Genomic DNA, 27,781 nt, shown 5'->3' on the forward strand with positions numbered 1-27,781 from the left:
TGTGAAGCGGTTTAAATTTCATGATGAATGAAATGTAAAATTCACCCAATTTGTGAACTTGGGACAGTTATAAATACAACATCCATCCATCAATAAACCAACCCACTTATCCTCATAGGGTCATGTAACTTATTTAATTGTACAAAAGTAAAAAAAATAAAAAATGAATAAATAAATAATAAAGTGTACCAAAATTGTATGATTTAAAAAAAAAGTAAATAAATAAAAATGAAAACATAGTAACAATGGCTGCTACTGACTTTAAGAGCTTCACTCAGGCAGACCTCCGCCAAGGCCAAAGGAATCAAATTTGTACACCTTCATGTATGCACTCACAATTAATGGAATGTTTTCATTCAACCTGAATTACTGACAAATTGTGAAAATAAAAAAAACATTCCTAAGTGAAAAAATATCATCTTCCTCTGCTCATGTACTGCGCCCGGCTAATTAGAGTAGAAATCAGTTAAATTATTTAAAAGATAAACACAGGCTATTATGTAAGAGTAAATAAGTACAACAGATGGTCTGAAAAAAAAAAAGGGTGTCTAAAAATACAAAGTGTTTTGTTTTGGCTGCTGTCTTCAAAAAGTTTGTCAGCGGCCTTCTGGTGCTCGTCTGCTGTGTTAGTGGGAGTCTTTTTATGAAATCACAGCCCGTCTCCTCGGCAGCCCAGTCTGCAGTCGTACGCATTGTTCCACTCCGCCAGTGCGCTGTTACGAACGCCGTAGCAGAAGTAGATGACAAAACCTGCAAATGGGAGCAGTTACAAGACTTTGGACGGACAGAAAATTCTCCCCAAAAATCGAAAATGTTGAAAACGTTGGAAATCTGCATTTAAGATCTGCAGATTTGTAATTGCCTAAAAGATTTTGCAAGAAGGCGACAAAGCATATATTTCAAGAAAGTCAGCTCCTCTCCTCAGTTCAACATGCGGTAGGTGTCATAACAATAAGAACCTATATCCAAGTGTCAACAATAAACACTAGGGCTGTGCACGAATCGAGATGTGGTATTAATCAGTGGTTAAATGGTAAACAAATATGTGAACACACGTTTGGTGTATGGGTTCAGACACTAACACCTATAGCCACATTTTATGACAATGAGCACCTACAGTCATGTCATAACAATAAGCACCTATAACAAGCACTTATAGCCATTTGTCATAAAAATAATTACAGAAAGCCATTTGTCATAACAATAGGCACTTCAAGCCATGTTCCCTAAAAATAATCACCTACAAGCATTTGTCATAACTATAAGCACTTAAAGCCATATGTCATAACAATAAGCGCTTATAGCCATTTGTCATAAAAATAATTACTGAAAGCCATTTGTCATAACAATAAGCACTTCAAGTCATGTGCCATAAAAATAATCACCTACAAGCATTTGTCATAACAATAAGCATTTAAATACATGTCATAACAATAAGCATTTCAAGCCATATGTCATAATAATAAGCGCTTAAAGCCATTTGTCATAATAAGCACTTCAAGCCATGTACCATAACAATAACCACCTAGAACTATTTGCCATAACAATAAGCGCTTAAAGCCATTTGTCATAACAATAAGCACTTCAAGCCATGTGTCATAACAATAAGCACTTGAAGCCATATGTCATAACAAAAAAGCACTTGAAGCCATTTGTCATAACAATAAGCACTTCAAGCCATGTGTCATAACAATAAGCACTCGAAGCCATTTGTCATAACAATAAGCACTTCAAGTCATGTGCCATAAAAATAATCACCTACAAGCATTTGTCATAACAATAAGTACTTCAAGTCATGTGTCATAAAAATAATCACCTACAAGCATTTGTCATAACAATAAGCATTTAAATACATGTCATAACAATAAGCGCTTAAAGCCATTTGTCATAATAAGCACTTCAAGCCATGTACCATAACAATAACCACCTACAACTATTTGCCATAACAATAAGCGCTTAAAGCCATTTGTCATAATAAGCACTTCAAGCCATATGCCATAACAAACACCACCTACAACCATTTCTCATAGCGATAAGCACTTAAAGCCATTTGTCACACCAATAAGCACTTGAAGCCATGTGTCATAACACTAAGCAATTAAAGCCATGTGTCATAAAAATAAGCACTTATATTCATTTGTCATAACTATTAGCACTTCCAGCCATGTGCCATAACAATTAGCACTTCAAGCCATTTGTCACACCAATAAGCACTTGAAGCCATGTGTCATAACAATAAGCACCAATAGCCATGCAGGTGGTGTAGTGCATCCAAGGTCCTTTGAGGAGCTGCGTCATCAGGTAGGTGTTGATCAGCATGCTCACCAGCGGGAGCAACGGCACCAGAGGCACCTGCAAGGAGACGGCAGCACGTTGATTGACATGACAGCTGGATGGTCGATTTGAAAAGGGAAGCGAAGAAATGATCACTTGGAAGGAGGGCTTGGCCTTGTTTTGCGGTTGTCTCCACACCACAGCGGTGACGCCCAAGCACGCCATGAAGATGGCGCCCAGGAGGTAAGGGCACCACGCGGCTTGCTTGCCCACGACGGCCGCGGCGCTGAAGAGGAACGCCAAAACCACTGCCAGACCGAGACACGAGTGCAGAAACGATTTCATGTCACAACATCTGGTGACCAAAATGTTCTTTCATTGAAAAAAAAGTTCAATAACAAAAAGCATGAGCCTAATTTTTTTTTTCATTTTACACACAAACTAACTGTAGAAAAGCTGGAAGCATATGTTATTGTGATTTTCATTTTCCTCACTTTTTTGCCGAGAAACAAATCCCACATAATACTTCATGAGGCTAATTTGCGTCTTACCGAGTACGCAGGTGCAAATGATGACGGCGAAGCCGGAGCGAGGAGTGGGCTCTTTGTCGGGGTGGAAGACGAGCCACCTGATGATGGCGCAGAGATCTTCTTTTCTCCGGACGTCCACGTCGCCCTCCGTGTCCATTTCCACCTCCTCGGTGGCCGTCCCGCAGGTGGCGCTCTTGTCAGGCTTGTACCTTGACACCATACATCATTTTAGACCTGACGTTGGACTTGATTGGACCAACGGTTCTCAAAATGGGATCCCTGAGCCGTAACCCGGGGTTCGAAAAATCATTTACAGTTTCCCCTGCTAGAGCATTCCTCAAAATTTTGAATTATTTTATTTTTTTAGGTTTTGTGTGTTTAGACTTGAGTGTTTTTAATAAAGAAATAAAAATAAATAAAGAAAATAAAATGTCAGTCGCTTGAGGATTTCTCTCAAAAGGTTGGAGCAGCCCCGCGTTCCTATCTACAGGTTCGACGGACGTACCTGAGCACCAGCACGCATGCGGCGACCAGCGTGTAAGCCAGCAGAGCGCCGATGGACATGAGGTCCACCAGATCCCTCAGGTCGAACAGCACGGCCATCACGGCTGCACCGGCACGACAAACGACAACAAACGACAACATGTCAGTTGGCACCAAGGCAAGTTTCAACCTTCACATTTCAAGCGAATAAGTTTGAACCTTCAAATTTTAAGTAGGTCAAGTTTGAACCTTCAAATTTTAAGCAAGTAAGTCAAGTTTGAACCTTCAAACTTTGAGTAAGTCAAGTTTGAACCTTCAAATTTTAAGTAGGTCAAGTTTGAACCTTCAAATTTTAGGTAAGTCAAGTTTGAACCTTCAAATTTTAAGCAAGTCAAGTTTGAACCTTCAAATTTCAAGCGAGTAAATTTGAACCTTCAAATTTCAAGCGAGTAATTTTAAACCTTCAAATTTCAAGCGAGTAAATTTAAACCTTCAAATTTCAAGCGAGTAAATTTGAACCTTCAAATTTCAAGCGAATAATTTTAAACCTTCAAATTTCAAGCGAGTAATTTTAAACCTTCAAATTTCAAGCGAGTAAATTTGAACCTTCAAATTTCAAGCGAATAATTTTAAACCTTCAAATTTCAAGCGAATAATTTTAAACCTTCAAAATTTCAAGCGAATAATTTTAAACCTTCAAATTGCAAGCGAATAAGTCAAGTTTGAACCTTCAAACTTCAAGCGAGTAATTTTAAACCTTCAAATTTCAAGCGAGTAATTTTAAACCTTCAAATTTCAAGCGAGTAAATTTGAACCTTCAAATTTCAAGCGAGTAATTTTAAACCTTCAAATTTCAAGCGAGTAATTTTAAACCTTCAAATTTCAAGCGAGTAAATTTGAACCTTCAAATTTCAAGCTAATAATTTTAAACCTTCAAATTTCAAGCGAGTAATTTTAAACCTTCAAATTTCAAGCGATTAAGTCAAGTTTGAACCTTCAAATTTCAAGTCAAGTTTGAACCGAGTAACGACTTATACTGTGGCAAAAAAAAACAACCAAGTCAAGTCTTTCATTAGTTTTAGCTGAGTAAGTCCAAGTCCTAAAAAAAGTTGTCCCACCTGCGCTGATGCAAAAGTTGCGAATGTTGACTTTTTGGACTCACCCGCGACAACGCCCGACACGATGGTTGCGATGAGCGGCGTTTTGGTGCGATTGTTGATTCTGCTCAAACATTTGAAGAGCAGGCCGTCTTCTGCCATGGCCCAAATGACTCTGGGCATGGGGAACATGGCGCCCAGTAAACTGCACACACACACCAGCATGTCAATATTTGTTTTGTTTTTTTTTTGGGGGGGGGGGGGCATTTTAGTTCAAGGTATTTAATGTGATTTTTTTTTCAAGGAATTGTTTTTTTCAATTTTAGTTTTTCATTACTTTTTATTAACTATAATAACCTTGGACTAATGCTGTCACTATCGGATATTTTTCGAATCGATTTATCTATCGATTATTCAATTGATTAATCGACTAATCGGATTCATTTTAATTTTGCATTAAAGTGTTTTACAAAAAAAAAAATCCCCCTGATTACTATTTATTAACCACTAATTGGTGTTTATTTGATACTTTTTTTTAAAATTTATTTTTAATTTATATAGTGATTAAAAAACGGTGGATTGATGTGCTATATTACCGCTTCGGTCATTATTTTCCAAAATAAAAACAGATGTTTGCAAATATCCTATTTTGATTAAACACGGAAGATAATCAGTGTTCTTTCATGAAGGACTAAAAAAAATCAGTGAACTGTTGATATGCTGAAATCAGAGGATTTGGACAATTTTAAATTTGAAAATGGCTCCAAACGATTACTCAATTATTAACTCATTCACTGCCATTGACGGCTATAGACGTCAAAAATTCATTTGAACTATTTCTATTAGTTTAACATTTTTTCCCCACTTTTGTTAACAATTAAAAAATTTAATCGCCTGACGCTCTAATTTTTAATAATCTTTTCTTTTTAAATAATATTTTTTTCAAAAATGAAAAGATTATTAAAAATTAGGTCATCAGGCGATTAAAAGTTTTAATTGTAATTAATCGCATGACTTCAATAGTTAACTCATGATTAATCACAAATTTGATATCTGTTCTAAATGTACAATAAAAACTTTTTTCTAGGTTTTCATACTCTTGAATTTTTTTTACATCTAAAGCCGTCAATGGCAGTGAATGAGTTAAAAGTAGCTGTCGATTAATTTGATCATCGATTCCTTGTCGATTAATCGATTAATTTTGACAGCTCTACCTTGGACATGACACACTTTCCTGTAAATAAATATTTGATGTAGCATTACAACACAATCACAAAAATAAAAGTGAATCTGAAATACTTTTTTCTTCTTGACTTTCTTAGAAAAATACTTCTGGAATATTCCAGCAGTTTTTTTTTTTTTACATGACTTTTTCGCTGACATACTGAATGTGTAATATGACGTATTTTTAAAAAAATGTATTTATTAAAAATGATGTTTTTATGTGAGATGAAGATTGTGTCCATTGACCTGGTGGAGAGCGCGCAGAGCGAGCCGGCGGCCACGGCGTTGGTGGCGGTCAGCCAGCCCACGTGCGTGAAGGCCACCGGCAGCGGGTTGAGCCGGTCCAGCAGGTAGTACGGCATCAAGACGGTGAGGGCGGTCGACACGCCCACGTACATCACCAGGCACACCACCAGCGAGCTAATGATCCCGACGGGGATGGCTTTCTGCGGGTTCTTCACCTCCTCGCCTGCACGACGGCAAGATTGGAGATGGATTTCAGCGATTACGAGAAAACGCCACTAGGTGGCGGTGTCGCTCTGCAAACACTTTCCTGGTTGTGGCTGTCAGGTGTCTTCTGTAACTTAATGTGACTCATTGAGACATTTTCAGCACTTTGTCTATAATTAATGTGATCATTTCATTGTTTTCATGTACAATTAATATTTTTAAAAACACATTTTTCCACTTGCTGTCGACTGAAGATGACATCACCTGTGCTGAGGTAACGACCAATCAGGTTGCTGACCAAATCCAGAAAACAGGTGAGCCATGATTGGTCGTTACCTCAGAACTGGTTGAAAAATAGTTTTAAAAAGTGTTAATTCTATATGGAAAACAATGACGTTATCAAATTTATTCTGGACAAAATATTAACTTTTCACTGCTGAAAATGGCTCAACGAGTCAAGTATTATTTAATTTTTCTTATAAAATAATTTTTTGTGGTTCTTTTTTTCCTGTCCTCTTTTTTTCTTCAATTTTCAGTGTGTAAAAAAAAAAGTGTTTTAAGAATATAATTTAATTTATTTTTCTTAATTCTTAAAAAATAAATTATGTTACAACTTTTTCTCCAAAACCTTTTCCCCCCTTAATAATACAAAACTTTATTCTTGCAAAATGATGGCTTGTTCTCTCAAATTTTTGTCTTGAAATATTCAACTTTTTTTTTCTCAAAAAAATATTGCAAAAAAATAAACAAATGATTCCCCCTTTATAAAATTTACTTTTTGCAAGATTCATTTTTCTTTTTTTCAAAATTTATTTTAAAAACACACCATTTGATAAAAACAATATTGTAGTTACTAATAATAATTTATACAGAGACTTTTATATCTTAAACACTGCCATTTTTTTAAAAAGGTATTTTAACATCAAGACTTTTGTGTTAAACGTTTGCAGACAACAGATCTAAGAAGAGGGAAAAAAAAAGTTTGATTCTCATTTTTTTGGTCAGTTTTTATAATCAGCAATAGAAAAAAGGGGATGTTGCACAAAATAAAGATGTCACGACGGCACCCACCTGTCGTGGCGATGCATTCAAAGCCAATGAAGGCGTAGAAGCAGGTGGCGGCCCCAGCGAAGACCCCCGTCCAACCGAAAGGCATGAAGCCCCCCGAACCCAAACTTTCCTTCAAAGACGAATGATGTGTCGCGCTGAAGGAGCACAGAAAGACTCAGAAAGCGATGGAATTGCATTTGGGGACCGTCGAGTGGTCTCGCTGCTCACTTGGGCGAGGACGCGTTGGCGGCGTTGAGAATGTCGTCAGGGTTCACGTTCCAGTTTTTCACGTCTCCCTTGATCATCCCGCCGACCATCACGGACAGGAGGACCACCATGTTGACGCTGGTGAACACTTTGCCCACCAGCGCGGATTCCTTTACGCCAAAGCCCAGCACGCCTGCAAACGTTCCAGAAGTGCACTTTTAGACAAATAATGATACATTTTAGGTGAAAACAACAACACATTTTTGGAGGGGGAAAAAAGTCACATACGTCGTCGTGTGTGGAGTGAAAGTCAATATTTTACAAATACATTTTGATTAACTCATTCACTGGCAGCCATGTTCACTGAAGCAACCCCCTTCGCTCCCGGCTGTTTTACTGGATTTTGAGGCCCACAGAATATTCTGTTCTATTGCTATACAAAGATGGAACCTACCAAATGAAAGATTAGAGCCTCTTATTTTTATCAGGAAAAAAAGTATGTTTGTATCTATAGCATTAGAATATAGCTAAGTTTCAACCTTATTCACAAATCTATTTAGAAATGTGAGTAAAATAGTTTTTTTTTTTCAACATGGCCCTGGTTGATCTCTTAAACTCTGCTGCCACCTGCTGGTCGTTTTTGTAATAACTACCATTGCTTCAACCGTTCTGAGCAGTTGAGAGGCTGCGTCAAAGCCTGCTGTATGCTCTAGCATTAAAAAACAAACAAAAAATGTATAAATACGTCTTTGGGACACTTAAAACATTTTTGGGGAGCAAATGAGTTTTTAAAAAATTCTCAGAAAAATGTAATTTTCTTCAAGAAAAACAAATAATTTTTTTAATAAGAAAAAAGCCATGTTTCAAGAAAAAAAGCAGCATTTTTTTCAAGAAAAATTAAAATGATAATCATCAAATTAGAATTACAATATTTTTTGAGATAAAGTTGGATTTGACAAAAAGTCACAATAATATAAATCGAGAGTTGTTTTCTACATTTAAAAAGTGCAACATATTTTTTTAATTAAAAAAACAACACTTCTAAACAATAAGGTGAGATAAAGAGCTATTCATTTGGCGACACTATGAGAATGAGAAAAGTTTTTTTTTAGAGTACATTCTAAAATCCAACCTCCAGTCACAACCAATATCAGCTCTTTTTCAATACTTGTCATACGCTATCATAAGAGCATAATTTTAACTTAATAATAATAATAATAATAATAAAAATTTTGCAAGCCGGAATGGTTGAGTCAAGGCAACTGAATTCTTGTTTTTCCCCCCAAAAGATTCCAAATGACTGCATCATCCTTTTGCTAACGTAATCCTTTCTTTCCAACGGAGACCTCCTGACCTGTCAAAATCACGATGAGACAGACGGAAAAGATGTCGGGGTATTCTGACAGGACGCCAGGCGAGTTGATGGGCATGTTGGTTTTGCTCCACCTTTCGATTCGGCCTCCGATGAGCGTGTCGAAGGTGGCGCTCCACGTTTTGGCCACGCTCGAAGTACCTGCGGACAAACGAGACCGGATCTTTTCAGGGCAGGAACTTCGGCATGTGGCCTCTTACGCCGACTCATCAAATGTCATCATCATGCTCGTCCACAATGACAAAGACAAATTGTTGGTAGTTTAGCATCACCAATTTGGCCTTTTTGTGTGTTTCGATAGGACCAAAATTCGGGCACTGAATTTCATAAAAGTCTTTAGTAGGTGGATACCAAATTTCATCTCTTGGCAGCCATGGCCACATCCCGAACCAAATTGATAAAAAAAACATTTTTAACGAGGATGAACTTGACTCCTGCCAAAAATTATGAGATTTGATGTTACAAAATCACACTAAATGGACATTATTATCAACCGGGCTGATTATCGCTGCCAATATTTGGCATTTTGATAAATATCGGCCTTATTACGAATCTGAAGGCCGATAAAATTGGTATCTCACCGAGCGGTGAATGCTTGCGAACATTGCCAGTTTAGGGTTTTTAGCAGATGTTCACAGACAGATTGTACTTGTCGCAAAGACATTTTCAACATATTCAGTCAATTTTTCACTGTCTGCGAATCTTTTGAATCCATTTACAAACCCTGACAAAAAAAACTAAATAGCTACATTCGCATGCATTTGTTGCTCAGTTGGATACAGGAAACTTTTCATTTATGGATTAATTTCAATTTCCACTTTAAATTTAATATTTAAAATGAAAAGAAAAAGTTTTATTTTTTATGTTGATGCTAATATTTTATTTTATTATGGCAAATGAATATCGGCTTGAAATATCGGTTATTGTTCTCCTTGACTCCTAATAATCATTATATAAATAGAAAAAAGGAAGCTCCTTAAAATGTTAGTATAACGTTTAAACAAAGTTGTCAATTCTTTATATATTTAAAATTAAAATATATATTTTTTTAATTTTGACGCTAATATTTTTTCTTCTTTTTTTTTACAGAAAATGAATATCGGCTTGAAATATTGGTTATTGTTCTCATTGATTCCTAATAATCGTTATATATATATAAAAAAAAAGGAAGCTCCTTGAAAACTTTGTTATAACCTTTAAACAAAGTTGTCAATTCTTTATATATTTAAAATAATTGTTTTAAAAAATCTATATTTTGACGCAAATATTTACGGCAAATGAATATCGGCTTGAAATAACGGTTATCGGTCTCCTTGACTACTAATAATCGGTATATAAATAGAAGAAAGGAAGCTCCTTGAAATGTTCGTTATAACATTTAAACAACGCTGTCAATTCTTCATATACTAAAAATTAAAGAAAGGTTGTCTTTTAAACTATTTTGATGCTAATATTTGATATTTTACTGCAAATGAATATCTCCTTGAAATATCGGTTATCGTCAACTAATAATTGGTATATAAATAGAAATAAGGAAGCTCTTTGAAAACTGTGTTATAACATTTAAACAACGCTGTCAATTCTTCATATACTTAAAAATAAATTTCAAATTCGATGCTAATATTTTCTGTTAATGAATATCGTCTTGAAATATCGACTATCGGTCTCCTAGACTACTAATTATCGGTATCGGTCTATCACTCCCCATTATCCAACCTGACGAATCTCTAAATGTCTCACCAATGGCGTACGACATGAGCAAGTTCCATCCGGTGATGAAGGCCAACAACTCGCCGGCCGTCACGTAACTGTAAAGGTACGCCGAGCCCGTTTTGGGCACGCAGGCGCCAAACTCGGCGTAGCACAGGCCGGCCAGGATGGACGCCACCGCCGCGATTAGGAAAGACAGGATGATGGCCGGTCCCGAATTCTCTTTGGCCACGTTGCCGGCCACCACGTAGACGCCGGCGCCCAGCGTGCTCCCCACGCCCAGCGCCACCAGGTCGAACGTGTTGAGGCAGCGCGACAGGCGGGTGTCGCTGATGGTGGCGTCCACCACTTTGATGCGCACCAGCTGCCTCCCCAAGCGCTTCAGGCCTTCCGGAATCATCGCACCTGAGAGGCGGGATGTCGCCTGTTGGCAAAACAAGACAGATTTGTGCCAACATTTTTAGGATCACACAGGGACAAAAACAGAGGTGGCAAATCCAGGTCCAAAAAGTAAAAACCCTAACCACAGCTTGGCTTTAGCACCAGGTGCTAGCTGGCTAACTCCCCTGGTGCTCGGTTACCTGCTAGGGAGCTAGCTAGCGAGCACCTGGGGCTAAAGCCAAGCTGTGGCAGGTTTTTTTACTTTCTGGACTTGGATTTGCCACCTCTGAAAACAAAACATTATTGTCCAGCTAGCTTGAAAACTATAGCTTAGCTAATGCTGTGAACTGACCCCAAAAATGCTAAATAAGCAAATGACAATTCACATTTGGCTTCAGCCCCAGTTGCTAGCTAGCTAGCTCACTAGCTAGCTTCCCGGGTGCTCGGTTACCTGTTAGGGAGCTAGCTAGCTAGCTCTTGGGACTAAAACCAAACTGTGGCAGGTTTTTTACTTTCTGGACCTGGATTTGCCACCTTTGGGAAAAACAAAACAAAAACATTATTGTCCAGCTAGCTTGAAAACTATAGCTTAGCTAATGCTGTGAACTGACCCCCCAAAAAGCTAAATAAGCAAATGACAATTCACATTTGGCTTTAGCCCCAGGTGCTAGCTAGCTAGCTCCCTAGCTAGCTTCCCGGGTGCTCGGTTACCTGCTCGGGAGCTAGCTAGCTAGACGTAGATAGTACAAATGTTTTCAAATGTAGGAAGTAAAAAATAATCTGAAAAATAGTAGGTGTGTAAGTATAGATACCTGAAAAATCTACTTAAGCACAGGAACAAAGTATTTGTATGTCGCCACTTCCCACCACTGGCTTTTATTGCTGTGATGCGTGAAATGCAGATGATTCATTTTGTGACTCATGACCATAAAGATGAAGATTCTTAAAAGTGGTTTTAACTTTTCAATTTCAAAATCCTCCTACAACCTTATAGTGCATCCCACTAGTCAAGTAGCTGTCACATCTTTCTTTCAATACCAGGACCCAAAGCACTAGCAGTTATTTCCATATAATCATCATTTTTGATTTTTTTTTTTTTATGAACGTTTTACATTAGATAAACTCAAAAAGCTTTTTGTCTTAATTTGGCTGAGAAAAAGCGTTGTTTTGGCGCCACTTTGAGGAGGAGAGCCAACCTGCAGGGCTACTTTACCAGAGGCTACTTCCAGTACAGCTTCAACAAGAAGGGAAATAGTAACTTACTGCTTATTTCACGTTTTGACATCGCCCCATTTGCATTTCCTCTCTTTATTTGTATGCGTATGATGGTTGACGTCAGTCGTTTTAAAGTGACTAGGATCGCGCTCGCCGTCATGCTGACGTTGGGGTAAAACCGTATGCTGTTATGTAGCGGCACTTTCGTCTTTTTGCCAAACCATTCGTAGGGTGTGTATTAAAAACAGCGTGGGACTACGTGTAAAAACAATGCGCGTCATTACAATAAATATATTAATAGGTGTATTGATTTAATATATCAAGACGTTTTAGCTAATGCAGAAATAGAAATAATGTAGAGCGAAAATGTGAAGGCGGACACTGGAACACTAACCGCAGTGCCTGCATGGCGGCCATATTGGTAGGGGCGACTCCGGCTATCCAATCACAAGCAATGTACTGACATTCAAAGTCCTGACTAATTAATTTCAAGTGATTTTAATGAGTTTTGCTCATTTTTGTCAATGTCAAAATGTGTGCTATCAATACACAAGGTTACAAAAAAAAAAAAGACCAAAAAATAATGAGGTCGTGTGCTGTATTTTATTTAAAGTGATAATATTCCTTCATCTTTTGTTTACGTTTATAACCAGACAAAATATTAAATAAAATCCAGACACAAACGTCAAAGACTGTACTGGCTGCCTTCTACCAATAGATGGCGATAATGGCAAGGAATTGATCCTTACTTTATCAGCGGTTACATTTTAATATTTGGTAACTCCAAAGTACCAAGTATTTACGCCGAAAATGGTGCATTTAATATTACCATAAGCCACCATAATATTTTGCATAGTTCGCAAATGAACACTGCATTCCAACATAGAAAAAATACAATACTGTACCAGTTTACTTAAATGATTCAATTAAATACATTGCACATAAGTTAAATACAAAATATAACTGAACATATGAAAACGCTATTTTGAAAGATTAATTGCAAATGTATTGTGTTTAAAAGTTAACATGACAAATTAACTGGATGAAGAAAACGTTTTGCGCTCCTATGACTATTGTTTTAAGACCACCAGGTGGCGCCCACGTACCAGACTGAGAATCACTGAGCACAATAAATTGAAATTGGGAGAGGCATGTCAAAATGTTTTTACACGTTGCCCGTATAGCTAAGGCGGTTGGATGTTGTGGGAAATTATACAAAAATAATAATAATAATAAAACGCAGCCTCAAGGTGTTTTTTTTTTTTTTAAACTGCACATAGGCTATATGTATATTTATATTGTTTTCTTAGCACATCACAGAGAAACAGTGACATTGCTGTGATCGTGTATGCAAAATATATATATATATATTTTTTACTAGCACATGAAAAGCTGCCATATGTGGAGCTGATAATAAATCAAGACCCTTTTTCATCTTCAGGTAAGAGTTCTTTAGAATACAGCATGTATGCGTAACCGTGTCGCTTTGACAGCGGTGGAGAATGCTGGGAGAACACCTCCGTGCGTCTTTTCATATAAAAATATCAATAAAGAGCTCAGTTGCTTTGAAAGAAAAAAAAAAAAGTCATTTTGAGTGAACCCGGTGAACCAGGTCAGTGGTTCTCAAACTTTTTGCACTAAATAGCACTTCAGAAAATAAAATTCAATTAGCGTCATAATAGAATCTAAAATTTAGTGACTTTTGGGGTTAATTACGGTCACAACTGCGTAGTCAGGGAAGAGATGAATGTTGCGAGATGGCACGTTTTTCTTTTAATGTTTCCACACTGCAAAAACAACACTTGCAATGACAAAAAGGTCCAAAGTGTTGTCGTTGCTCATCCAAAAAAATCCTTTCATGTTTCACAATTACGTTTGTTCTGTGCAAATTACAGCATGTTAATCATGACAATGCCCCCATAAATGTTTGATGCGCTGGAAATACTCACACGGTGCCACCTTACCTGAAGGGTACCCTTGAAAATACTTTACAAATTGGTTTGTGATGTGCATGGAAACCAACATTTTTGCATTTAAAGTTAATATTAAAAAAAAAAAAAATGTAAACAGAAAAATTATAAAACTAATAAAAAATAACAGCCCAGACTGCAGTTTCACCAATTGACATGAAATGTGGCGGACATGTCTATCATAAAAGGCCATTCAAAAAAGTTTTGTTCTTTAGCTTAAGACTTGTATATTGGTGAAAATCTATTTTTAGCCATTAGGGCCAATTTCACACCCTTGACCAACTAGGGAAGGCGCTCAAATGAGCCCTCATCGTAATGAGGTGATGGACATGCTCAATTGTGAAGCTAATGCTAGCTTAAGCTAATCATAAGTGGGCTGGACAAGGTGTGAATAATTTGATTATTTCGAGGGCAAAAAGATACGGAAAAACGAGCTCCCCTGAAACCAAAAATCCATCCCCCAAATTGAACAGGAAGTCAGCCATTTTGGTTTCAAGCAGCCATTTTGAGCAAATTCAAATCCTCAAAATCCGAAGGAAATTCATCCGAATAAGTCCCAAGCACAAGCAATTATCCACACTAAACACTTTTGATTGCGTTTTGGGTAAGAATGACACATTTGGAGATGCGCCTTTTATTTTACTGCGGCGATTTATGACCAAAGTAGCGGGCTCGCTATTTGGCAAGCTGATGTCTGACTGTGTCAAGGTTGTTTTTTTTTTAAGGCTTAGCAAAGTGTTAACATGACAGCAACAATCTATAAACAATCCAACTCATTAAGTATAACGGTACCCTTACTTGTACAGAAGCACCGCCGACACAAATAAACCAAACATCAACATCCAAAAGTGCAAAATAAATTCTACCATCACTGATTTGACTGCTTATTATTATTCCTAATAATAATCCTTGCGTGTTGTTTCCCTGCAACCACAATTGTGTTTCACAAAACAAAGAACATGCTAATAACTGCAATTGGGTTGCTGGTGGTGGATGGACTCGAGCAGTGCTTGACATCTAAATGGACCAATCAGACACAGTGCGTGCGTGCGTGGCCTCTAATAACAGTAATCGATCATCTCATTGGCCAGCACAAGGGCGGTCCTGCAGGGGATGTACACCTGGGGGGTCAAAAAAAGAGAAAGAAAAAAAAAAGAGTGAGATAGTTGTAAAACAGTGTAATTATTGTATTGCTTTTTTGTACTGTCTGTGCATCTCCTGGGGGCCAAGCCCCCCCCATGTCCATTATGGAGGACCAAAACTGCCCAAATTAAAAATAAATAAATGACAAAATAAATACATGAATGAAAGTGGAAATAAAAACGGATATAAAAAAATACAATTCTAAAATAAAAATAAAAATAAAAAAATGAAAAAAATAATATAGCCATAAATAAAAAAATAAGAATAATAAAAAAAAAGAGATTCAACTTTTTTTTAAATATAAAAACAAATATGGAAATAAATAAAAATACATATAAAAATAGAATTAAATATCAATCAATAAAAACGCTCTGCTCTCACATTTATTTATTTCACGCTGCAGACGCTCCGTCAGGATGACATTTTATTCAAATGAGGGGGCGGTCCTAAGCGTGTCTTGGTTTGGACTCCGCCGTTGCAAACTGCCTTTCAAAGGTCGAGTGAGCGGGTCGGCGAACAATGAAGTCTCACCAGCTTGCATGGAGAGCTGCAGCAATAGATCTTGTCCACTGTCACCACAACTCAGGCAGTTTGCAACGGCGGAGCCCCACCCAAGACGCGCTTAGGACCGCCCCCTCATTTGAATAACACTTCGTCCTGACAGAGCGTCTGCAGCGTAAAATAAATAAATGTGAGAGCAGAGCGTTTTTATTGATTGATATTTAATTCTATTTTTATATGTATTTTTATTTTCTGAATCTCGTTTTTAGAAACTAAACTATATATAGTTTTTTTTATTTATTTCATTTATATTTATTTTTTGTATTTAATTTTTGAATTTTTTTTTTATCTTCACTTATTAGTCATTTATTTATTTATTTATTTATTTATTCAGTCATTTATTTATTTGATAATTTTGGTAGTTTTAGGTCCATGAAATGCCCTTGATGTACGGTACGTATGCAACGGCAACATACAAATGCATTTATATTTAGAACAAGGCGTCTGCCACTAATCAGCTCTTTGATCAATCCGTTTGATATTCCGCGCGCGCTTGGCGGGCCAAGAGCCACCGAGCGCCATTAGTCATCTCATGAAAAAGAAAGAAAAAAGTCAGGCAGACATAAAAGGGCCTTAGATTTCCCCAAAGAGTCGCCGGAGCGAGAGCACGGCCATAAACAATTCAATCAAGCGCTGCACTTTAGAGCCTCTGCCGGGTCTCTTTGGCGCCCACCGGTGGACCAAACGCTCACACGGGAGCAACAGCAGTGCAAGTAGGTGAGCAAAGTAGCACGAGCGTTAGCGAGATCACCATCGTTTGGTTCACGTTTGGACAAAATTGAAAGCAAGCAAAAAAACAATTTGCTTTTTGTACATTTAATTTGATATAAAATAAAATGAAAAAGAAAAAAACTAACAAAATAACATACTAAAAAAGTTCAATGTTCCATAACATAACAGCTAAAATATTATATTTTTCAGAAAGTGCAACATCAATAGTTTTTTTTCCATTTGAGGGAAATTACAACTTTGCAATTGTCTTTTTTTTTGTCAAGACAAGACCAATATTTTGTCATATTTTTTGTGAAAGCAAAAAAAAAAGTAAATTTTTTTTTAGGAAAGCGCAACATCCATAGTTTGTCGCCTTTTTAGACAAGTGTAATTAAAAAAAAAGTTAAATACAGAGAGATTGTTTTCTTTTTAGGAAAGTGAAACATCAATAGTTTGTCTTTTTGGTAAATCACAACAATAGTTTGTTTTTTATTTAAGAAAGCACAACATCAATGGTCTATCTTTTTAGAAAAGTGTATCAACATTGATAGTTAAACTTGTTTTTAAGAAAGTGTAACATCAACATAGTTTGTCTTCTTTTAAAGGAAGTGCAGAATGCAGATTCCACAGTTTATTTTCTTTTTAAGAAAGTGCAACGTCAATAGTTTGTCATCTTTTAAGGAAAGTGCAACATTAATAGTTAACTTTGGTTTGAAGGAAAGTGCCACAACGTAGTTCGTCTTCTTTTTAGGGAAGTGCAGATTCCACAGTTCATTTTCTTTTTAAGAAAGTGCAACATCAATATTTTGTCATCTTTTTAGGAAAATACAACACTGATAATTAGTCTTCCTTTTAGAAAAGTGCAAAATGCAAACAACAGCTTGTCTTCTTTTTAGTAAAACAGAACATTAGTACAGAACAGCATCAATTATTTGTCTTCTTTTAAAGAATTTATAGTATTTCTTTGTAGGGAAGCACAACATCAAAAAATCATCAGTTTGATTATTTTATCTTTATGCTGTCGCAATCTCGTTTGAAACTTGTGACGAAAGCACACTGCAACAAGCCCTGACATCTGCTCGCCAGAAGTTGAGCTGCAGTGTGTTTAGGGCGTCGACGAGGCCGTTGCACTTCCCGTCCCTTACATGATACGCAACGGAGGCGTAACGTAACGGCTTTTGGCTTGCGACGTGGACAAAAAAATCCCATTCGCAAACACGCTGATGCCATCTAATTATTTTTGGTTCCGAGTCAGAGGAGTGGCGGCGCGTTCTTGGTTTGCGGAGTTGGTGCCGACTTCTAAAGCACCAGCTGGCGACTAAAACATTGTGGGCACGTTCACGCCCCCCCCGTAGATGCCGGCGTCTGATTACGTTTCCATCGAACAACAAAGTCGGTGCCAAGCAGGAGGAGGCGGCGTCTGTTCTCTAATCGGCCTCACTTGTTTTTCCTCCTCCGACACACGTGATCACATGACGCGCCGGCTAAAGTGGCCTTTCAATGACGAGAGGCGGCGAAAAGTGGAGAAAAAGTTGGTCCTTGATGAGAAAACCGCAACAACAACATCCTTATCTGCTTAAGTGCGCCGACGCTTGCATTAGCGACGTGCCAAGGTTCGCGTCGAGTTCACGTAAACAAAACCAGCGCCTTGAGTCGTTCACCCTTTTTAGTACTTCTCCATGCGGCACATGAAAAGGTAACGCGCTGAATAATTTACATTATTTACGTAGGGAAACGCAGGAAGCGGATTCTAATGAGGATTCAGAGTTGTATTGAAAAATGTGCTTTTTTTTTTTTTTTTTTTCTTCTTTAAGATTAAAACGCTTTCATTTTTGCATGAAGGGACGCCGTAGCGGCCGTAGCGCTTGCAGGGCACAATCGGCAACGCCGGTTAGCGTGTTTGGCTACATCACAGGGTCAACATATGCAAACTAATTAGTACCTCTTGAACAGAAGAGATGAAAGTGTAGTTAGTGCAATCTTGCTTTTAGCGGAGCGATGTTCTTTGCGCTTCATTTTTATACATTGAATCTCGCTGGAAAAACAATAGCACAAAAAAATGAAAAAGTCTTTTTTATCCCTGAGAGACGCCCACTAACTACCCTCTGCAATGAAGCAAATACGAATGGCCCAGTGTTGCGATCGAGCCCTCCGTGAATGCGCAACACTGATAGTTTGTCTTCTTTTCAGGAAAGCACAATATCGGTAGTTTGTCTTCTTAAGAAAATGCAACATCGATAGTTTGTCTTATTTAAGCACCAAATACGTTTGTCATTCTTTTGACGAAAGCGTAACATAAACAATTGTCTTTGTCTACTTTGGAAAGCATGGCATCAATATATATATATATATATATTAGGAGAGTTAATAGTTTTTCTTTTTAGGAAAGCACAGCATCAACAATTTGTGTCTTAGAAAGGTGCAATATCAATAGGTTGCCTTATTTTAAGGAATGTGAAATGTTGATTGTTCTCTTCTTCTTAGGAATGAACTACAACGTCACAAGTTTGTGTTTTAGGAAACTGTCAAATCAAGTTTGTCTTCTTTTCAGGACCGTGCACCAGCAAGTTTCTTTTCTTTTTTGGAAAGTGCAAATTTTTTGGAAAGTCTATTTCTTCGGAATGGACAACCATCAGTAGGTTGTCCTGTTTTCAGAAAGTGCAACATCAACATTTTTATTTTTATTTAAAAAAAAAGTGCAACATCAATATTTTTGTCTTTTTGTCAGGAAGGTGCAAACTCAATACAGCAGTTTGTTTTCATTTGAGGAAACTAACACCAAGTTTGTTTTCTTTTTTATTGAGTGCAACACCACTAGTCTGTGTGTGTTTTTTTTTTTTAATCATTAAGGATAACCAACAGTTTGTCTTCTTTTTCGGAAAGTATAACAGCAGTAATTATTATTTTGTAAACTCAATATTGTAGTTTCTTTTTATTTTTGGAAAATGCAACACCAAGTTTTTCTTTTTTTTGTAAAGTGCAACTTCAATAGTTTGCCGTCTTTTTTTGGAAATCATAACATCAAGTCTTTTTAGAAAGGTGCAAAGTCAGTGCTGTAGTTTCTTTTCATTTTTGGAAAACCAAGTTTGTTTTATTTTTGTGTAAAGTGCAACTTCAATCAGTTTGTTTTCCACCAATAATGATGAGGTGAAAGCGCGTACCTGCATGGAATGGGCGCGTCCGTTGAAGGGCTGCGGCTCCGTGAAGAACTCGGTGTTGTGGTCCAGCCGCCCGTGGCCTCCGTACAAATCCTCGTCAGAATCGAGCTTGATTTTGTACCTGGCAGGCGTCGGTTAAGGAAAGTGAAGCGGCGAGGGGAGGAAGCAGAGGACAGCGTGGAAGTCAACCTAAAAATATTTTTTTTTATTCTGTTAAATATTACATTTGTGGAATATTGAGTTTTTATCCATCTCAGGGGGCGGCCATTTTTGCCACTTGCTGTCGACTGAAGATGACATCAATGTTGCTCGGGCAACAACCAATCACGGCGCAGCTTCAGAAAACAGGTGAGCTGTGATTGGTCATTGACTTGAGTGCGCCGTGGACTTTTAGTTTGTTTTGTCAATCATTTCTAGTCCTTCCTTTTTTTTTTTTTCTCCCACTAGCCCAACGTACCGGACTTGAGGTGTAAAGCGGGCGCCAAAAACGCGGCCCGTCGAGCGCCAGCGAGCCCCGAGAGAGCTTCAGATGCGATTCTTCCAAAATCCAAACAAGCTCACCTTCTCTTTGGCAGTCTGACAAGGCGTCTCCAAGGCCAACGAGCCGACTAAGAAACGGCTCAAGCGAAAAACCCTGGCAGCTTTGCAGCGGGGAACAAACTCCTCCGTCTTTTTCCCGTACGTGAGCCGCGTCTCTGAACAATCTCCCGACATCTATTTGCTTTTCCAATCTCGCCACTAGGAAGACATAAGCTCGTCCATCACGAGCACAAAAAAAAAAAAAAAACTCTCTCCAAACTGAGCAATTCAATTTGTGCGGCTGGAAGCGGCGACAAAACAAGCGCAATCAAGAAGACGAGTTATAAAAGGAAAGGCCGGCGCGGAGAGTCCGTCCGTCTCCACGTGAAGGACGCCGGGATGAAACTGACGCGGGGCGGCAAAGAGGGATGAAGATGCGATCCAGTGCGCACTTATCAGCCCGTCGAAAATCAATTGACTGGGCTGAATGTCATTGAAAAGTACTTTTTTTTGTATGTTACTTTCGATGCACGAGACTCTCCAGAAAGTCCTTGTGCACTTGGACTCTCGAGTGGCGCCGCTCGTCCGCAATGTGACGCTGGTTTCTACTCGCGTTACGCGCATTATCCAAAGTTCACGGTCACGTTCTCAACAAAAGTCACAGTTGAAGAGCCATCTTTTGCAAACTTTCATTTTGCGATGTTAAAACGAAACATGCCCAATGATTTTTTTTGAGTAACGCGGATGGGAACTGATGAGAGTTGAGCAATTCCGGTCCTATTATCAATAACTCGACCATTTTGTCTGAAGCAACCCCCTTCGCTCCCGGCTGTTTCATTTGATTTTGACTGATTTTGCAAGGCCCACAGAATATTGTGTTTTATTGCTATAAAAACATGGAACCTGCCAAAAGAAAGATTAGAGTCTCTTCTTTCATCAGGAAAAAAAAAAGTAGATTTGTATCGGTTTCCGTTTTGCAGCAATTAGCATTAGAATAACGCTAAATTTCATCATAATTCACAAATCCGTTCAAAACACTGATGATGAGAGTTGAGCAATTCCGGTCCTATTATCAATAACTCGACCATTTTGTCTGAAGCAACCCCCTTCGCTCCCGGCTGTTTCATTTGATTTTGACTGATTTTGCGAGGCCCACAGAATATTGTGTTTTATTGCTATTAAAACATGGAACCTGTCAAAAGAAAGATTAGAGTCTCTTCTTTCATCAGGAAAAAAAAAGGCGATTTGTATCGGTTTCCGTTTTGCAGCAATTAGCATTAGAATAACGCTAAGTTTCATCATAATTCACAAATCCGTTCAAAACACTGATGATGAGAGTTTAGCAATTCCGGTCCTATTATCAATAACTCGACCATTTTGTCTGAAGCAACCCCCTTCGCTCCCGGCTGTTTCATTTGATTTTGACTGATTTCGCAAGGCCCACAGAATATTGTGTTTTATTGCTATAAAAACATGGAACCTGCCAAAAGAAAGATTAGAGTCTCTTCTTTCATCAGGAAAAAAAAAAGTAGATTTGTATCGGTTTCCGTTTTGCAGCAATTAGCATTAGAATAACGCTAAATTTCATCATAATTCACAAATCCGTTCAAAACACTGATGATGAGAGTTGAGCAATTCCGGTCCTATTATCAATAACTCGACCATTTTGTCTGAAGCAACCCCCTTCGCTCCCGGCTGTTTCATTTGATTTTGACTGATTTTGCGAGGCCCACAGAATATTGTGTTTTATTGCTATTAAAACATGGAACCTGTCAAAAGAAAGATTAGAGTCTCTTCTTTCATCAGGAAAAAAAAAGGCGATTTGTATCGGTTTCCGTTTTGCAGCAATTAGCATTAGAATAACGCTAAGTTTCATCATAATTCACAAATCCGTTCAAAACACTGATGATGAGAGTTTAGCAATTCCGGTCCTATTATCAATAACTCGACCATTTTGTCTGAAGCAACCCCCTTCGCTCCCGGCTGTTTCATTTGATTTTGACTGATTTCGCAAGGCCCACAGAATATTGTGTTTTATTGCTATAAAAACAGGGAACCTGCCAAAAGAAAGATTAGAGTCTCTTCTTTCATCAGGAAAAAAAAAAGTAGATTTGTATCGGTTTCCGTTTTGCAGCAATTAGCATTAGAATAACGCTAAGTTTCATCATAATTCACAAATCCGTTCAAAACACTGATGATGAGAGTTTAGCAATTCCGGTCCTATTATCAATAACTCAACCATTTTGTCTGAAGCAACCCCCTTCGCTCCCGGCTGTTTCATTGGATTTTGACTGATTTCGCAAGGCCCACAGAATATTGTGTTTTATTGCTATAAAAACAGGGAACCTGCCAAAAGAAAGATTAGAGTCTCTTCTTTCATCAGGAAAAAAAAAGGCGATTTGTATCGGTTTCCGTTTTGCAGCAATTAGCATTAGAATAACGCTAAGTTTCATCATAATTCACAAATCCGTTCAAAACACTGGGGAAAAAAAGAGCTTTTTTTGCAACATGGCCCTGGTTGGTCTCTTTTGCTCTGCTGCCACCTGCTGGCCGTTTTTTTGTAATAACTTTTATGACTTTAAGCCACCTCCATGCCAGAAGCTGCATCAAAGCGTTCTGCATGCTCTAGCATAAAAAATAAATAAAAAAACCTCATAAAAACGTATTTAGACATTTTGGGGTTTGAATGAGATAATAATGCTAATTGATCTGATTTCTTGCTGATTCTCATTGGGTGAGGGATGGGATAGAGCAGGGTTGACCAATTCCGGTCCTCAAGGTCCCGGGTGCTGCAGGTTTTAGATGTTTCTGCCCACTAGCACAACCTGATTCGTATAATCAGTTCATCAGCATGCATGATAACAATCCTGATCTTTAGTATCAGGTGTGTTGGTAGGCGGAAACATCTAAAACCTGCAGGACTCCGGACCTCAAGGACCGGAATTGGGATAGAAGGTTAAATCGTATGCAGGGGTGTACAAAGGAGGAGGGAAAGGAAAACCCCTGTTGATTTTGGAACAATATCCAAACCTTGGTCTTCCGCTCCGTCGGCCATATTGCGTCATACGTCACTCAAAACAAAGAGCCTTCGCTCTGAGAGAGACGCCATCGGGTTCCAGTTGAATATAGTGTGGAATGGACGAGGGCCTGCATTTAAAACGGCAGCAACATGAGTTTCGCTAAACGCCGCACACGTCGGACCAGATTGCCGTTTGATGTACCGCCAAGCAACAGGCGGCGGCCATTGTGCCAGCTCGTCACTCTCGCTCGCTGTCAGGAAAAGCTGTGGCGGCGCGGGCCCTGACGTTAACTCATTTTTACAGCGACAAACCCACACGCTGCTGTACTTACCGCACTCCTTTATTGTGTTGCTATTATTCAAAATGTACAATGCCGGGAATTTTTCTTTCTTTCTTTCTGCTAACGTATTTATCACACTTTACTCATTCACTGCCAGTCGTTTTTTAAAAAAGTAAAGTTGCCAATAATGTCAGCTGTTTTAAACAATTTTGATTGATCAGGTCCACATTGGTATTTTTAAGAGGAGGCTCAAGACACACTTTATTTTATTTTATTTAAGTTTGGCCTTTAACTCATTCACTCCCAAAAACGTATAAAAACGTTAAATTTTAAATATTTCCATGCTCCCCAAAACGCATTTATAATTTTTTTATGCTAGAGCATACAGAAGGCTTTGATGCAGCCTCTGAACTGAAGAGAATGGTAATGGAAATGGTAGTTATTACAAAAAACGGCCAGCAGGTGGCAGCAGAGTATAAGAGATCAACCAGGGCCATGTTGCAAAAAGCTCTTTTTGACATTGTTTTCAACAGGTTGGTGAATAATGATGAAACGTAACTATATTCTAAAGCTAATTGCTGCAAAACGGAAAAAGGTTTTGCAGAAATTAGCATTTGAATAACGCTAAGTTTCATCATAATTCACAAATCCGTTCAAAACACTGGGGGAAACAGCTTGTTGCAACGTGGCCCTTGTTGATCTCTGCTGCCACCTGCTGGTCCTTTTTGTAATAACTACCATTGCTTCAAGCATTCTCTTCAGTTTAGAGGCTGCATCAAAGTATGCTGCATTCTGTATGCTCTATCATAAAAAAACCACACACATAAAACATATAAATATGTCTTTGGGAGTGAATGACAAAGTATTAAAAAAACCTATTTATAAATTTTGGGGGAATGAGGTAAGATGCTTTGGTATGACCTTGGAAGGGTCACGAAAAATAATATACTAACTGAAGGTCAGACAGTATATATGGACACTAAATTGTGAATTTTTGGGGGTTTTGTATTTTGTCCAGAAAGACCCAGGACCACCCCCTCCCCCCCACCAAAAAAATCCCAATCTAATGATATAGGTTGAACAAAAAAAAGTTGTGATGATGTGGACAAAGGCCAAGACAAAGAGCGCTACTTTTTTTTTTTTTTTTGTAGCAGAAAGACAAGCTGACAAGAAGTAAATTGACGTCTGGCTCTGCAATCAAGACTCATGGCCGAATTGTTTTCAATGTTTGCAATCACACCGCCCAAACTTGCCTCCCCTTCCCAGCTCATTGGACAAAAATCGATGAGCGTTCCTCCATCTTGGCCTTTTAATCCGCATTCATCGATGGGAATACCCGACCGCCATCTGCGGCCGCTAACAAACACAAGCCCTCAAAAAAAAAAAAAAGCAGCCAACAATTTGAAAAGGAGAAATAGGACGTAAACGTTTGGAATCATCGCAACGGGGCCTCGCTTGGAGACCGAAAACCCTGCAAAGCTCCGCTCCCTTGCCGCAGCCCATTATTTGTCAAATTTCTAGGGAGCTCCATTTTACATCGATTTTATGCATTTAAAGTGTAGCTCCTCGCCATAGGATTTTTTTTTTTTTTTTTAAAGAATGAAACGCACCACTGATCCACACTTTGTGTTCAATTGACTTTTATACCCCCAAATTAAGCCTTCTAACAGGCGAGTCAGAATTGAATATGTCACAATGTTCAACCACAAAAACTACATTATTGTCTATACAGTCGAGTAGAGCTGTCAAAATTAAGCGATTCATCGACAAGTAATTGATTGTCAAATGAATTGACAACTATTTTAATAAACGAGTAATCGTTTGGAGCCATTTTCTTAATTCAAAATTCTCAGATTTCAGCATATCAACAGTAATTGTTCACAGATTTCTGGAGTCCTTGATGAAAGAAGACTGATTATCGTCTGTGTTTAATCAAAATAAGACATTTGCAACAATAACCGAATCCAATGACAAACCCCCTTTTTTTTATTAATCACTATACAAATACAAAGTACCAAATAACCATCAATCACTGGTGGTTAATAAACCGTAACCAGGGAAAAATGCTTTTGTAATACACATTAAAATGAAAAGGAATCCGATTAATCGATTGAATAATCGATAGATTAACCGATTCTAAAATTATTCGACACAGTTTAAAAAAAATCTAATAATTGATATCAAATTGATCTTGCTTTTCAAGCCCGATATCGATTAATAAAACCATGAATCGATTATTTTATATATCTCTTTTCCCCATAAATTATTATTATTATTTTTTTGTATCTTACTGTTTTCTTGAAATTTACTGTTCACATGAATTCAAAAGTATTTTCTCACGAAAGACCTGACCTTTTTGCACTTGAAGACAATTCAGAATATTTTAAATTTATATTACAATTATTGAATTAGATCATGAAAATATTTTTCATCAGATCCTTAACCAGACACTTAAATAATTATAAAAAGTGTTACTCTCCGAATCGAATCGATTGAGGAAATTACAATCGATACCCAGCCCTACTGGACAGTACTTTAGCACACAGGCAGGACTGCCGCATCACGACTGGCTAATATCAGCAACAAATAATTTCCCCCGGTGGAATTTTGACGAAAAACATTTGACAGACAATTTATGAAGACACGCGGGAAGGTTTTCAAATTGCGGGGGAAAATGCGTCAAGTGTTCTCCTGGCGCGCGGTTGAAAACAATGCAGCGGAGTCAAGCGTGAGCGGCTCCGGGTCAGCCTTGAGCGCCGATTATTTTCAGCCGCGTGACCGTGCCGACCCTCGCGCGCCGCGCAACAAACTTTGAGCGCGTGACAGCCGCCTTGTAATGAAAAAGCACTTTTGCGCTCTTTCAGCTCGTTGGTGTTTACCTCGGCTGCCTTTGAGTGGCACTTTCATCTGTCTTCGCCCCTAATTGGATCCTCGGCGCACGCTTCCCGTCGGAGCATCTGCATCTCCCCCGGCCGGCTTCACCTTCCTTCTCACACAAACTTACTCTCTCACTCACAAACACACTTGCACTCTCACACGCTACACATGCATGTTTCACACACTTTTTTTCTCTCTCGAGCGCACGCATTCCCGCGCACACACTCTCACATACGTGTGACCACTTTCGACTCTTGTGCTCACGCACTCTCACACATGCATCCCGAAGCTCACCCTCTCATTCACACTCTCAATACTCTTAAGTCACATTCGCAAACATGCACACACATCCACACTCTGACAAACAAACTTTCTCGTACGTCATTTAATACTCACGCGCGCACGTTCACTCTCACGCACAACAATCACACAATGTGACGTGCACACATTCGTTTTCTTTCATGCACTTTCACACTCTCACACACACTCGTCAATTACGTGTCACTCTCTCACACGACATGTACGCCCTCAGCCACTCTCTTTCACACACTCTGTTACATTCTCACTATCTCTCATTTACACATGCTCTCACACATACTTTTGTTACATGCACACATTCATGCACATTCACACTCTCACACACATTTGTAAATTACATGTCACTCTCACATCAATCTCTCACACACATGCATGCCCTCAGCCACTCTATTTCACCAACTCACACATACATATTCTCACTCTCTCATGGACACATGGTCTCATTCACTGAATCACTCACTCAAACGTAAATCCACACTCTCACAACACACTTTTTCACACACTATTTCATACTAAGTCTCTTACACACACATCTCACGCTTTAAACATGTGCGCACACATTCACTCTCACATAGACAAAATAACACAGTTACACACATACTCGCGTTCACTCATTTTCTCTCTTGCAGTCACACGCATGTTCGCACATAACTATACACTTTCACACACTCATTCTTGAACAAGCACTCACATCACTCTCACATTAATACTCACTTTCTCTCGTATATACATGCTATCACATATTTTTACTCTCATACACTATCTCACACAGAGACTGTCTACTCTAAAACACGCAAACCTACACACTTTCAAACACACAATTTTATACTAAGTCTCTTACACACACATCTCACACATTAAACCTATGTGCACACACATTCACTCACACAGACAAAATCACACCGTTACACACTCACATACATATTCTCACTTTCTCTCATTTATACATGCTCTGACGTACTTTTACTCTCATACGCTCACTCACACACACACACTCTCTGTCACACTCCTGAAGTTGAAAACCCACACACTTTCACGAACACTTTCTCACACTCTCTCACACACACACACACACTCTCACTTAATGTGTTTACGTCCGCGCTGTATAATGACAGCAGCCGACATCGGAGGCCTCTCCTTAAAAACATCAAAAAGCGAGCGGCGCGGCGATTAAGCGGCGCGCCCCGGCTTCGCCCCGCCAAGAGAGGTTGTAATTACGCCGCGTCAAACA

The 27,781-nt window shown here is 38.6% G+C and overlaps 2 protein-coding genes across 8 annotated transcripts in view; both read right to left on the reverse strand.

Annotated features, from left to right (window-relative positions):
* Positions 1–115: 115 nt before the first annotated feature.
* LOC147171637 (high affinity cationic amino acid transporter 1-like) lies at positions 116–12,206 on the reverse strand. 7 transcript variants are annotated; one of them, XM_086080050.1, is made up of 13 exons: positions 11,975–12,034; positions 11,591–11,660; positions 10,428–10,821; positions 8,670–8,828; positions 7,337–7,508; positions 7,130–7,263; positions 5,855–6,077; positions 4,450–4,589; positions 3,310–3,412; positions 2,826–3,013; positions 2,431–2,582; positions 2,244–2,352; positions 116–750 (listed from the first exon to the last, which is right to left on the reverse strand). In XM_086080050.1, exons 3-13 carry the CDS (start codon positions 10,795–10,797, stop codon positions 650–652), a joined length of 1,851 nt encoding a protein of 616 aa, XP_085936176.1. In that variant the 5' UTR covers positions 10,798–10,821; positions 11,591–11,660; positions 11,975–12,034; the 3' UTR covers positions 116–649. The 7 variants fall into 7 exon arrangements, with proteins under 7 accessions (XP_085936176.1, XP_085936174.1, XP_085936178.1 ...); XM_086080048.1 differs by lacking the exons at positions 11,591–11,660; positions 11,975–12,034 and adding an exon at positions 12,042–12,206; XM_086080052.1 differs by lacking the exon at positions 11,591–11,660 and having other exon boundaries at positions 11,992–12,027.
* Positions 12,207–13,743: 1,537 nt separating this feature from the next.
* The window catches only part of gbe1b (glucan (1,4-alpha-), branching enzyme 1b), an 83,792-nt gene continuing 69,754 nt past the window's right edge, over positions 13,744–27,781 (reverse strand). The window contains exons 15-16 of the mRNA XM_086080044.1: positions 19,540–19,657; positions 13,744–15,084 (exon numbers count right to left, since the gene is read on the reverse strand). Coding sequence (XP_085936170.1) covers positions 15,022–15,084; positions 19,540–19,657 — 181 coding nt within the window. The 3' untranslated portion in view covers positions 13,744–15,021. The remainder of the gene's footprint in view (positions 15,085–19,539; positions 19,658–27,781) is intronic.

Source organism: Leptonotus elevatus, chromosome 7 (assembly GCF_054856555.1).
Source record: "Leptonotus elevatus isolate MCC_2025b chromosome 7, RoL_Lele_1.0, whole genome shotgun sequence".
Taxonomy (NCBI): Eukaryota; Metazoa; Chordata; class Actinopteri; order Syngnathiformes; family Syngnathidae; genus Leptonotus; species Leptonotus elevatus.